Raw genomic sequence first — 12,630 nt, 5'->3', positions numbered from 1 at the left:
CTCTTGCAGCTTTTGAGCCAGGAAACTTTAAATGAATATACAAAACACCAGAAAAAAAAAGGCTCTGACAAATTAAATTAGATTTATTTTGTACAAATGGTAAGAGGTGCCAGAGTTAATACAATACGAAGGATATGTAATTCTATACACCTGTTTCAACATTACAAAACACCCTGAAAAGACAAGGACAGTGACTTCAAGAGGAGTGTCCTTACGTTGATCATATTCTACTCTGAAAACACTTTAATTCTTAAAAAATAATAATGACAAATCCACCAGTTGCAGTAGTTCCAGTTATCAAGTCTGACATACAGTACAAAGCGTTAAAAACACTTACTTGGAAGGCAGGAAAAAATTGGTCAAGTGTCAGTTAACTCATGGAAAGCTTGAAGTGTGCTTTAGTCAGTGCAAAAAGAGGAATGTGTCCATTTCTGGTTCCTGCTGCTGAGCTATCCCTGAGAAAGCACCTTCTCTCTGCACGTCTCTCGGAGTTTGTCGATTGTTGCCATGGACAGACTGCCAGGTTCTGTGAATATTTTCTGAGGATAAAAATGAGAAAATCCTGTTAAAATGGAGTATTCAGCCAACAGGCAGGAATTCTCACAAAACTCTCCTTTGGTGGTAGCCATAATGTGAAATTGCTTACTGCTGTTTGGCCTTCTCCGAACAGGAAAGAATCTTTACCTCCTCCTTTGTAAAGACATGCTGGAGCACTTGCTCTGAGCTGCTGCTTTACAAGTTATGCAAAAGCAATGGTACAAAAGCTAGTTTGAATCTAAGTCTCCAGCTAAACTTCTTTTAGAAGGTGTTTGTGGCATTGGATGCTATGCACAGTCAGAGACATGGTGTCCTGAGTTGGAAAGGATCCACACAGATGGTCCAGTCCAACTCCTGGCTCCACAAAGAAAAATTAAAACATTAAAACACATCTCTGGACTCAGAACATGTGAACCCATACTGAGTAATTCATTTTTCACATACAACAGTCTGTTGCCAACAGAAAAACTCAGTGTTAATCCCATACCGTGTTACCTTTGTCCTGTTCTAGTAGGCTTTTGGGAGTAGCAGTGTACGTGGATGTAAGAATGTGAGACAATTTAAATGCTATCAAAAACTTGTATATTTTCTCTTGCTCTTGCTTATGGCTTTTGAGATCTTGAGAACAATACGTTTCTCACTACTTGATTTAAAACCTCTGACTGAACAGAACATGAAGCAAGCTACAAGTTTATAGGCTTAAGTCTACAGCTGAGATGTGTGGGCTCTCACTTCTCTGTACTTATACTGGCAGCTCTGAAGATGAGGTTATAAACGTGCCAGTTCTGAACAGCATCTGATAACAAAGTCTGCGTAGCTTTAAAATGAAGAGCTTGTTCAAGAGGGAGACGTAAAATACCCACTGTCATCACCACCTCCTGTACTACTCTCAGTGCTTCTGCAAAGAACGAAACAAAAGCACGTGGTTCAGTGGCACACAGGAACCTAAGCTATGCTGGTTATCTGCCTGCCATGAAAGCCCACTCCTGATGGTCACCACTCCAACTAAACGCTGCTGGAAAGTAAGTAACCCAGATAGTTTCAATCAGTGAAACTGCAAGAACAGGGTGGTGGCTTTTCTAAAGGCAGCCACTGTAAAATGCAATGGCAATAAAGGGAGAAGCAGGAAAAGAAAAAAAAGAAGTCCTTCAGGGACGGGTGTTTGCATTGGCCTGAGCTGCTATTCTCATGCTGGTTAACATTTAACAAACCTCTTATTCTAGACTCTTTATGGAAGGGAAAGCCCTTCAACCATCTTCCTTTAAAATTAAGCTACACCTATGATTTACCTTTCCCCTCAGTTCTCTAATTAAAAGACTCATAAGCGCTCATAGTTAAATTTAGCTTCCTTGTCTATAAGCAAAAATGAAACCTACCATAGACGTGCCAAAGCTGTGCATGGAGCTTTGAGAGGGGCACCAGACTTCTGGGTGCAAAAAGCCATCTCCTGGTTTACGCTCTATGCACTGCAGTAACAGCAATGGCAGAGCTCGCTGAGTGGGTGGTGACAGACCTGCTCCCGTTGTCCTTACATTTCAGTCTTCTGAGTTAAGCACTGAATCTTTTGTTCTACACACACCTGGCATTCACTCTTACTCATAACTTAAAAGAACAGTTCTTAGTCTGCAGGTTGCCATGAGGCTCTGGTACTTAAGACTTTCAGACTGGAGGTTAAGAGCTGGGTGCTGCCTTTTTGTTCTGACAGTGCTTTAGATCCTTCTACTACGAAGATTTATCCGTGCACATTTATTGGTGTCTATCCTACACCAGCCTCCTGCAATTCACCTGAGGAAAACCACAGGAATGGACAATCCACAGTTGACCAAAATCACGCTCTTGTCAAGATTCCTTCTTACCTCACCTGCTAAGAAGAATGGGAGGATATGTACCTTTTTGAATGCAGAAAACATTTCTAAGTCAGTCCTGTTCATTCCCAACTAAAGGTTGTGGAGAACTTACCTGCATGAACGTGTGACACTCTGTTACAAACGTTCCTTTGGTGATCTGCTTAAATTTGTCACAAATGTCAGGGAAATTGGTGGCTTCCAAAATAAAAGCTTGATGTTGCTTAATTAATGTTAAGGCCACGCGGAAGATGATCTTTGACCCTTCGTAGAACAAGCAATCCCATATCCGGAGCACAGTCTGCAGGAAAGGAGAGAATTCAGATTACAGCTCATAGGAAATTGCTGCTAACGTGCTACAAAGGAAACCATAAGCATGAATGTACATTGAAAAGAATGGAATGTCAGTGATCACCTCTACTGGAAGGATGTCAATGAACAAGCAGATGAACCAGCGTGACACCACAAGGGTCCACATGACTCCATGTCTTTCCATCAGTTCGGCCACAGCTGGAACTTTCATCTTCACCAGCTCTCCCAGGACTTCCTGGTCGGTTTTCAGGCCCAGCATTGCAGGACTGTAATAATCTTGGAGAGAAGAAGCCATTGTTCAGTATGCAGTAGAAATTATTTTCCACAGAACTAAGGAGAATGCCCACATACAGCTGAACATACAAAGGCACGTTGAGCCCATGTGTCCCAAATTCCAGTAAATTAAACCACACAGCAAAGATGCCTGCATTGTGGTCATACAGCCCTTCTCTTAGCCAAGGATGATCTCTCTACATGAAACAACATTTGTGCCTACCAAATCGTCTCCAATTTATCCGAGCTGAGGTGGCCCAGCAGAGGACAAGAGGCACACGGATGCCAAAGGAACCCACATGCTGAGGTGCCCACCAACACACTGAAGCTTGAACAGGTGGCTTCTACCACACAAAGCAAACCTGGAAGGTGCCCTCGTGCTGTGCTGACTGCCTCAGTATGAGTTGGGAGAACTACGTGGTACTGTGCTATCCCAACTGTAGAACATCCACTGCGGTTCTCACGGCACTAAGCAGTGTCACACTCAACCCTCAGGAACTGGAACTCCACTGTCTGTTTGTGGCCCTTACTTTCTTTGTTCCCACTGAGGAATGATGAGCAAAATCCCTCCACAAACAGGAGCCACTGCCACGGGATACTTTGCTTTACCAGCCTGTCTCTCACATGCTCCACAGCCAAAGCAACGAGGAAGTACACTGAAAACAAACACAGAGCTACACCCTGAGCTCAAAGCCAACACCAAAACTCTCCGCACACACATTAGTGCTGTGTGTATTTGTGAAAAGGAGCACAGAAAGAGTAATGTTAACTCGTGAGGCAAACTTGGCTTAAAACGCTGCTTTAATGCAAGAAAAAAAAGCAAGGAATCCAACTCGAGGCAGAAGAACAAGCCTGCTCTTTGCTCCCCTCCTTGCTCCTCTCATACACCCGCAAACCATTTATTTTGGTGTTCCTGAGACACAGGAGCACAAACTTCTTCACACTGCCACCAGTGAGTGTCCTTGGGAGGAACCAAGACCGCGTGCCACCACCTGATACCCTCAAATCAACAGCAGCTGCTATTTTTAATTAGTGCAGCAGAGCAAGTGCCAGGATCTCAGTGAGAACGCAACCGGACACCGCGCTGCGCTCCAGGAGCTGCCCAGCAAATAGCTCACTGCCAGACTGTGCACCCATTGCTCCTTCAATGAGCAGAGCTACGAGCAGCTGAGAAGCCTCAGCATAAACTCAAGCTGCTTTCAGGTTTGTTAGATGGAGGCCAGGCAGCTGGGCTGCGTGCAATGCTCCAACTGGGGTACTGCTGCCAGATCACAGCAGGGAGAAGTCACATGCAAGGGGCAGCATCCAAGATGGCTTTATACGTATGTGCTTACTGTATATTAATTAAAGCTACCGGGGATATTAATTATAATATATATCACTCTCTATATCATGTGCCTCCAAAATGGCCCCTCAACAAAGCTCTGCAGTTCTGGTTCTCCAGCCCCCCATTGCTAACACCGCTCTGTGTGCCTCCTTGTCCTGACCTTCTGGAACTGGCTGTTCTGCCCAGAGTCTCTCCTAGGTAGAGATGGCCTTGTTTATAAACAAGCCAACACAAGCTGACCCCTACACAGAGCCCTTCTGCACAAGGATGCTGTGCAGCAAGTGATTTCCACTCACCTGCCATCCAGATACCCCAGCTTGATATCCTTCTGCATTGTGCCACAGACCATTTGAAACTTCTCAGGCTGCGTTACCCAGACACAATTAGCATATTCATTAGCATCCCCTCTCTGGCAAACACTGCGCAGTTTATGACCTGGAACTGACCTAAGCCAGCATCGGCTCCCAATCTGCCACTCACTAATGAAAAATAAATAAGGAACCAGCAAGCGTAGGTCAGTAGTGTACCTATTGATCTGGGCTGCTTTGCAGGAGCGTCCTCAGACGAGAGGTTATCTGTCTCCTGAGAAAACAGTATCAGATCACTTCCTTTTATTTCTGCATTGAAAAATGGAAGTGATTTAGGCAATCGCGCTATGTTACCTTTCACGTTCCAGAAGGCAACAAATGAAATACTGTACTAGAAATTATTCTTCTAATTCATTATTCATTACTAAATTCCAGAAATTCATCTGGATGAAAGCCAGCTTTCCCAACATGAATCACAGAATATCCTGAGTTGGAAGGGATCCTTAAGGATCATCAAGTCATAGAATGGCTTAAGGCTGGAAGGGACCTCAAAGACCATCTAGTTCGGGCTCCCCATTTCCAAGCTCTTGGGCAAGCTACCCACAGTCTTCCCTTGCTTTCTCCACGCCTTCTTCACCCGCTCTGCATTCCTGGGGCAGCCCACAGTGAGTGACCCCTCTCCGCATCCCGCTCCAGATACGGCTGCCTACCAGCGTCCCCCAGCAGTAATGAGATTTGCAGGAAATAAGGATTTGTGAGGACTGCACGTCCTTGTGAGGTGTTACAGCTAGATTAAGCGGTTCCAAAAATAAAAGTTTAAGAAGCAGTGCTCTTCTAGCCTTGAATTACCTCCCCGAGTCAGAGCTGCAGAAGTTATAAAAGAATCCTTCGAGTCTGTCGTGCATATGTCAGGTTAAATATAAACACTCCTTCTGCAAGAAGCAGCCTAGGAATTATTCTTAGTATTGCAGAAATACCCGAGGCACGACCTGAGCCCTGCTGCACGTCTTCCAGCATTTCTAACTATTATTTCGAGTGCCTACATAACCCAGCCTGGGACAAACAGAGTGATTTGTATTTATAAGTGTATTTGTAACGTCCATGGGAGACGAAGAGGAAAAAGATCGACCCCTACCATTTTAGAAGATGAAGTTCTTTGCAAAGTGTCTTCTGCAGTACAATAATCTGCAGCTCCTCAGTCTGCTCGCTGATCCCACCAGAAGGTAGAGGAGCTGAAGAACTGCAGTGTGCTGTGCAGCCACCACACCTACCCATCTAAAGCTGCACTCCCTCCTTTGTAAAGTTATCTCCCTCCACCCAAAACCAAAACTGGTTCATTTTTACACCATTGTGCAGCACTCCAACGTGGCTCCTTGCTGCAAGAGCGGTGGGTTTGTAGCCGGACTTCCCTCAAGGCCCGAGCAGAAAAGCAGAGCAGGCTTTGGGCAAGAGCAGGCTGCCAACTGCAACCGGCTGGCTTCACAAAGAGCATTCACCTCTACACTTCCAGTCACAACAGAAACAAACTCTACTGCATGCTTCTGTGGAAAAAGAAAAACCAAAACCTTTCCAGCATTCTTTCACTGTTTGCTCCCCATTGGCAACTCTCGGCCTGCTTTGGCCAGAAAGGCAGGGCAGTGCTCTGCTCTTCTGTTACCACCATGGGATACTTCAAAAAGGTGAGACAGGTCTTGTAGGAATCTGCTTTGCGAGTCTTTGAGTAAAAAAAAGCTGAACAACACATGTTTGGGAGGAAATCAGAAAATCACAACAGGAAAAGGAGGAAAACCATGAGTACTGCCAACTCTTTGCACTATCAGGTCGAAGTGACCCCCTGCAGATGTCCCGGCCACAGCGATATCCTGCAGATACGTGCTTTAGAGACGAGCTGAACTCTTACACTTGTGTCGTTTTAAAAACAAGATCCCCATCCTCCAAGGGAAGATGAGAAAAATCCCCAAACAGGTTCGAGCCATCATTTTTAATTCATTGGGTCAAAGTGAACAAGAACTTCTGTTCTGGAGTTCTGAAAGCACCAGCAGCAGCCATCCCACTCACCACTGAACAGCAGCTCCAAAACAAACACAAATATAAGCAAGCCCAATTCATCCTGGATGGCTGCTACCTTAAAATAGGGAGAATACAGGCACTGTATAGATGTTTACTGGCTGTGATACTGAAATTATGCAACAACTTTAGATTATGCTACTTTGAGATATTATTTAACACCTTTTCAGCAAGCACAAACAGGCAGTGTTTCATTTTTCCTGCATAATCCCATTTGTCCATACTCTTCTCTTGCCTCTGATCCCAGATTTGGGAAGTGGATGCTGAGGGACAGAAAGAGCCTTCTGGTTTCCTATTTGCTTTTCAGGCAACACAACGGGATGTGACAGCTACCGTTTGGAAATAGAAGAAGGATGCTCTTAAAAATAAAGACCGTAGAAAGAAAAGCAAAGATGATATTGTTCCTGACTTTACAGTGGACAAAGATGAAAAACGAAGGAGCAAAGACTCTGTATGCAATCTCTTGGATACGGAGAAACAAAGCAAAGTTGGCAGCATGTTAGAAAGCACAAACGCAATTCAGTCATTCCAGTTATGAGGAATGAAACAGGCTGGCTTTAGTCTTAATAGTAACTCACTGTTATATGCATGATGCAGCTGTGCATCATTAGAAACCAATCTAGATTAAAGCCATAGCTACCAAAGCACTCACACACAGACTGCACATAACAGAACAAAATGCTGTTGGTCAGTTTTCCTCTTTGACACAGGGTTTGGATTTTGGGTGGTCCTGCATGGAGCCAGGAGCTGGACTCGATGATCCCTGTGGGTCCCTTCCAACTTGGGATGTTCTGTAATTATGATTCTATGAAATTTCCTCCATTGGAGAGGAACTCGTGACCAAACACAACAGATTTCCACGAGTGCTTGCTGTGCCTGTGGAGGAAGCAAACACTTACAGCTGTATTGTGAGTCTTACAGGACTGGCAAGCGCTGCTGAACAAGGATTCTGGATTTCTGGCTAATTCCTATATGGGATTAGGAAGAGGAACTACTTAATCAGTTCACTGCACTGACAAGATTATTCTTAACCTCTCAGCATAAAACACACACTTGTATTATCTCGCACTTAAAAATAACCTCACAGAGTTACATTTTCTTCAGCTCCTTACAACAATGCTAAGAGTCACAGTAGGAGCTCCTTAGTAAATCACTTAAAAGATTTGGGCAGATGCAGGAGGCTTAACTAGAAAGCTGAGGAGACACACATAGCTCTGGCCTGATATTTGAAGAGGAAAGCACATCCAACCCTCCAGCTTGAAAAGAAAGGGAACAAAATCCACAGTCCTCTTACTTCAAGCCTGAAGAAGCTAACAAGAATTAATGCTAATCTTCACAGAATCACAGAATGGCCCAGGTTGGAAAGGACCTCAAGGATCAGGAATCTCCAGCCCCCCCCCACCCCCCCCCACCACAGGCAGGGCCAGCAACCTCCCCATTTAATACTAGAGCAGGCTGCCCAGGGCCCCATCCAACCTGGCCTTGAACACCTCCAGGGACTGCTCCTCCCAGTCTGTATAAATGCCTGGGGTTCCTCCAGCCCAAGTGCAAAACCCTGCACTTTGCTGTGTTGAACCTCATTAGATTCACCTGGGCCCACCATTCAAGTCCACTGAGATCCCTGTGAATGGCATCCCTTCCTTCCACTGTGTCAACCGCACCACTCAGCTTGGTGTCATCAGCAAACTTGCTGAGGGTGCACTTGATTCCATTGTCAATCCACTGTCAATGTCATTGATAAAGATGTTAAATAGCACCGATCCCAGGGCAGACCCCTGCGGGACGCCGCTCGTTACTAGCCTCCACCTGGACATAGAACCACTGATCACCACCCTCTGTCTGCGGCCTTTCAACCAATTCCTTATCCGTTGGGAGGTCCACCCATCAAATCCACATCCCTCCAGTTTTGAGATAAGGATGTGGTGGGGGACCATGTCAAAGGCCTTGCTCAAGTCCAGGTAAATGACATCGGTCACCTTCCCTGTGTTCACCAATGCCATCACTCCATCAGTCTTGAAGCAAACTGTAAAAGGCACAAGTGAAAGAAGAAGCACATCCCTCCACTAACCATAAACTGAGAAGTAGGTAAAGCATTCAAATGTTCTAAACATAAAAAATAACCACAGCATCTCTGAAGCAAAACAGATGTCACCTCTATACATTCAGGTGAACAAAAGCTACTGGGCATTGCTCACGATTTCCTTCATATCATTCCTTTACTTCCAAAGCACATATCCCTCCATAAACACATTCTTTATGTCATTACCTACACAGTAGATATATCATACTATGTTATGAAATAATTTCAAAGCTTGCTGTAGCCGACCAATTTAAAAACAAAAACAACAAAAGCATTCCAATATCTTAAGTTACAAATAAATCCACAGTAAGCAGGTTTTAGCTCAGGAAAAGCCCAAGTAATCCTTGGATATATTCACTACTGGAGGAGAGAGTATGTCACTTCACTCTGTATATGACATTAACCCAACCAACATTAGAAACCTGCATCTAGGTTCAATATTCACATTTAATGCAGAAAGTTGACTTGAAGGCACATGAAAGAAAGGGTTATCAGCTCTACTTACAGAAATGAAGCTCCGTAAGGAACTTCTGTTTGTAGTTTTTATCCAAAGAATAAAAAGCAACCTTGACTACTTCACAGAGAAAACACCCCATATCTATGGGCTTTTCAACATAGTAAAGTGAAGTCTTAAAAGAAGCATTAGCTACAACCATTTGGCTGTGCTGCTCAGGGACGTGATTTAGCAGAGGGTTGTTAGAGTTAGGGTAGTATGGTTAGGTTGTGGTTGGACTCAGTGATTTCTAAGGTCTTTTCCAGCCTGAAAAATTATATGTGATTCTATGATTTAAGCCCTGCTCCCACAGTGTAAATACAGCCATGCTGAGGAATACAATGTTCTTCAGCATTTTTAAATACGTTGGGTTCTTCTGTTGTGTGCAGCCAAAGCTTAGCATATTCCCAAACAAAAGCAAGACTGAGAACATGAATGCTTTGTCACACACAAGAAACCTGTGGCTTAGGCAAAACTGCAGTACTCCTACCCAGCTACCTAAAGCACACATACTGAACAATGAGCTTGCTCTTTTACTGACGAGTCTTGCAATTTGCAAGGGATGTTTCTAGGAAATATTGTTATTCCAAAGTATAAATATACTTATCATTTGAATGAAAAATAGCCCCAGTTCCTCGTTTCCTGCTGTCTCCAATCTCCCAAGTTGCCTAGCAGTTCATATTTGTAAGTAATAAGCATTTCAGGCTTATCGAGGTTTCTAAATATATGCACACGATGACCCCAACATTCCACTTTCGGCTTATCAGGACACGACATGCTTAGCTTCTAGATAAATACAACTGACCTCTAACGTTCAGAGATGAATCCTTTCATTGTGCAGCTGACTAGCAGCAGAGTATGTCCAAGTTTCATATTTTCAAACTCCTGACTACTCAGCCTCTCTCCTTGGGGCAGATATGATGTACTTCAGAGCTGCACACGAGTATCGCTTCATGTATGATCAGAGGAATGCCGTGTGGGTGTGTGAGGACTTTGCCAGCACGCAGCCCTGCAGCTGGGTGCTACCAGTAGAGCACGATGAGGAAACAGCCCAGAAGCAATGCTGTAAGAAGGATTAGTTATCAAAAACAACTTTGCAAACACGATGTCATGCACATTATGCACAGCCTTGCAAGCTCTCCGCATCAAAGGCACATGCTTACAGTGCTCAAGCACTCTCTGTGAAAGGACATATTTTTCATTAAGTGACAGTTTCCTGCTAGGCTGCAAATTCAGCTCAGCGTTACTACACTCAGGTCCCACAGTGCCTTTTACCTGCACAGCTGGCTAAAATTCTCCATGTGGAACCAAGTTCCACTTCCCCTTGGAGAAGCAGGTCTTCAAAGACATGGCTGTCTTGCCAGCTCTGCGTTCTGAAGTTCCACAGCAATCCCTCTGGGCATTCATTCAGTCACCAGAGGGAAATAAATGCACGCTTACTTGCAACTAAAAGAAAAACAAGCAGTCTACATAGAAATACTTTATAGGTAGTAGAGCATTCTGTATTCCTCAAGCGGCTCCTTCCTTAAAACCTGAAGTCCTGTCAGACAGGACTTCAAAGAACGTCATAACATTGATCAGAAGAAAGATGAGGATATGCAAAAGCTGGATGAGCAATTACGTTCTGTTACTCAGTTGAAATATTCTCATCTCCTGCATTATGCAACAATACCTGCAAGCCTATGGCTGATACGCTTGCGAACCAGAAATGTGTCAGATACCACTTATCCAAACACACAGACATTTGCCTTAACCAGCAGTGGCTAAGCTGCACACCAGAGCAGTATCTTGCATTGCACCTTTTGTCCTTGCAGATAATGCCCGTTAGTGCAGTCTGCCAGTCTGGTGACCATGTCATCTTTCAAAACTTCGTTCTTACTTGAAGTTAGTTATAAACAACCAGGCAGCACACCAGTTTAACAAACAAACCAACCACTTTAAAAAGCACCAGGCTGAAGGAAGGTTGCTAGACTGACCCTTGAGAAGCACTCGTAGGCTAAACCTAAATGAAGAACTTTATTAACAGTGCTGGGGAAAAAGAAAGAAGTAGTGTTTGTTAATGCTACTAATCTGAGGGATGTCTCATGTCAGAGCACAAAAAGAAATGCGTTCTACATATATTAAGTTCTGATATCTGCATACGATATATGTATAGCAGAGTGTATAACTGCCACATTTTTCCCCTGTTAAATTCCCAATTTATTCACAAATATGTAGAACATGACTACTATGCTCCTTAAATTACATACCAAGGTACCACATTCGAAAGTTACTTCCCACCTGCTGCTCTCTAAAGTAATCCAGCCTCCCCTGTATTTCCCCAACAGGACAAAAAAAGTGTGTCAGCAAGCAGAGCTATACTGAACAGAAGTGCAGACACATGCACTCTCGATTTGAATTGAATCCTTACTGGTTCCTCTGGGCCACACTGTCTGCTCCAGCATCTTCTGACTGAACCTGGGAATAAAGAGATCTTGGAAGCACCTAAAACCTCAGTTAAACAATTCAATTCTCCCATGCTATGGGGTGGAGATAAATTCCTAATCCCTCCAAAGCCCTCACTGAGCAGCTGGCAGACACAACAGGCTGTGGGACTGCCTTCAGCAAGAAGAATGAATCTCTCTGGCTTCACTCAGCTGTACTGAGCAGCGCCGCATCCAGTCAACATGTGGCACACACCCAGCTCCACTCCTGCTCAACTTCTGCTGGGTCAGAAGGTTCTTGAGGGGTGTAATAGGGCAATTCAGCCAGAAAACCTCTACTTAAGTAGCCCCATTGCCAAGCTGTCCCGTTCTGCCAGGGCAGAGGAGCTGCACTTCTATCACACTCTATGGCACATGCCTCCCTCATCCTAAAGAGCAGTAACAAGCAGGGAGGTGAGCCCCGGTTTCAGGAACACGATCTGTGGTTTGTTGGCTTCACCTGCTGGCCAAAAACCCTGCCAGTAACCAGGCACCTGTGTGGATGTTGAGTGCAATTAAATGCGTGTGGGCAGGGGCAAGGAAGCACTCATTGTAACACTGCAGAGGGCAGAGAAGGGATTTCCAAATTGTCCTAAATATCCACCGATTTAATCAGCAGTGATAGGACATAATCAGAAACGAGGACATGACCTGGAGGTATATGCGCTGCAGTGAAAGGGGAAAGCATAGACTGTAACGCAAACCAAGAGAAGAGCAATGAAACGAAAGGAAAAGATTGGCTCATTAACCTGTTGGCATCCAACAAAACTGACTCTTCCCTCTGAAAATCTGGAGAACGTACTGTATTTCTCTTCTTCCCCAACAAGTAATTATATGGCTTTAAACTGAAATGCACTGTACCCAGCACTACTAACACAAGGGAGGTACTCACCTGAGAAAGTTTCTTCATGGACACAGTCCATCTCT

General features: G+C 44.4%; 1 protein-coding gene across 1 annotated transcript in view; it reads right to left on the bottom strand.

The window, feature by feature from the left end:
• Positions 1-63: 63 nt before the first annotated feature.
• GRTP1 (growth hormone regulated TBC protein 1) overlaps positions 64-12,630 on the bottom strand; it is a 28,113-nt gene continuing 15,546 nt past the window's right edge. Inside the window, exons 6-8 of the mRNA XM_416941.8 lie at positions 2,797-2,969; positions 2,497-2,682; positions 64-539 (exon numbers count right to left, since the gene is read on the bottom strand). Of these exons, the coding sequence (XP_416941.5) occupies positions 450-539; positions 2,497-2,682; positions 2,797-2,969 (449 nt within the window). The 3' untranslated portion in view covers positions 64-449. The remainder of the gene's footprint in view (positions 540-2,496; positions 2,683-2,796; positions 2,970-12,630) is intronic.

Source organism: Gallus gallus, chromosome 1, assembly GCF_016699485.2.
Source record: "Gallus gallus isolate bGalGal1 chromosome 1, bGalGal1.mat.broiler.GRCg7b, whole genome shotgun sequence".
In the NCBI taxonomy this organism is placed as follows: Eukaryota; Metazoa; Chordata; class Aves; order Galliformes; family Phasianidae; genus Gallus; species Gallus gallus.
This window is presented reverse-complemented; position numbering and strand designations above follow the sequence as displayed.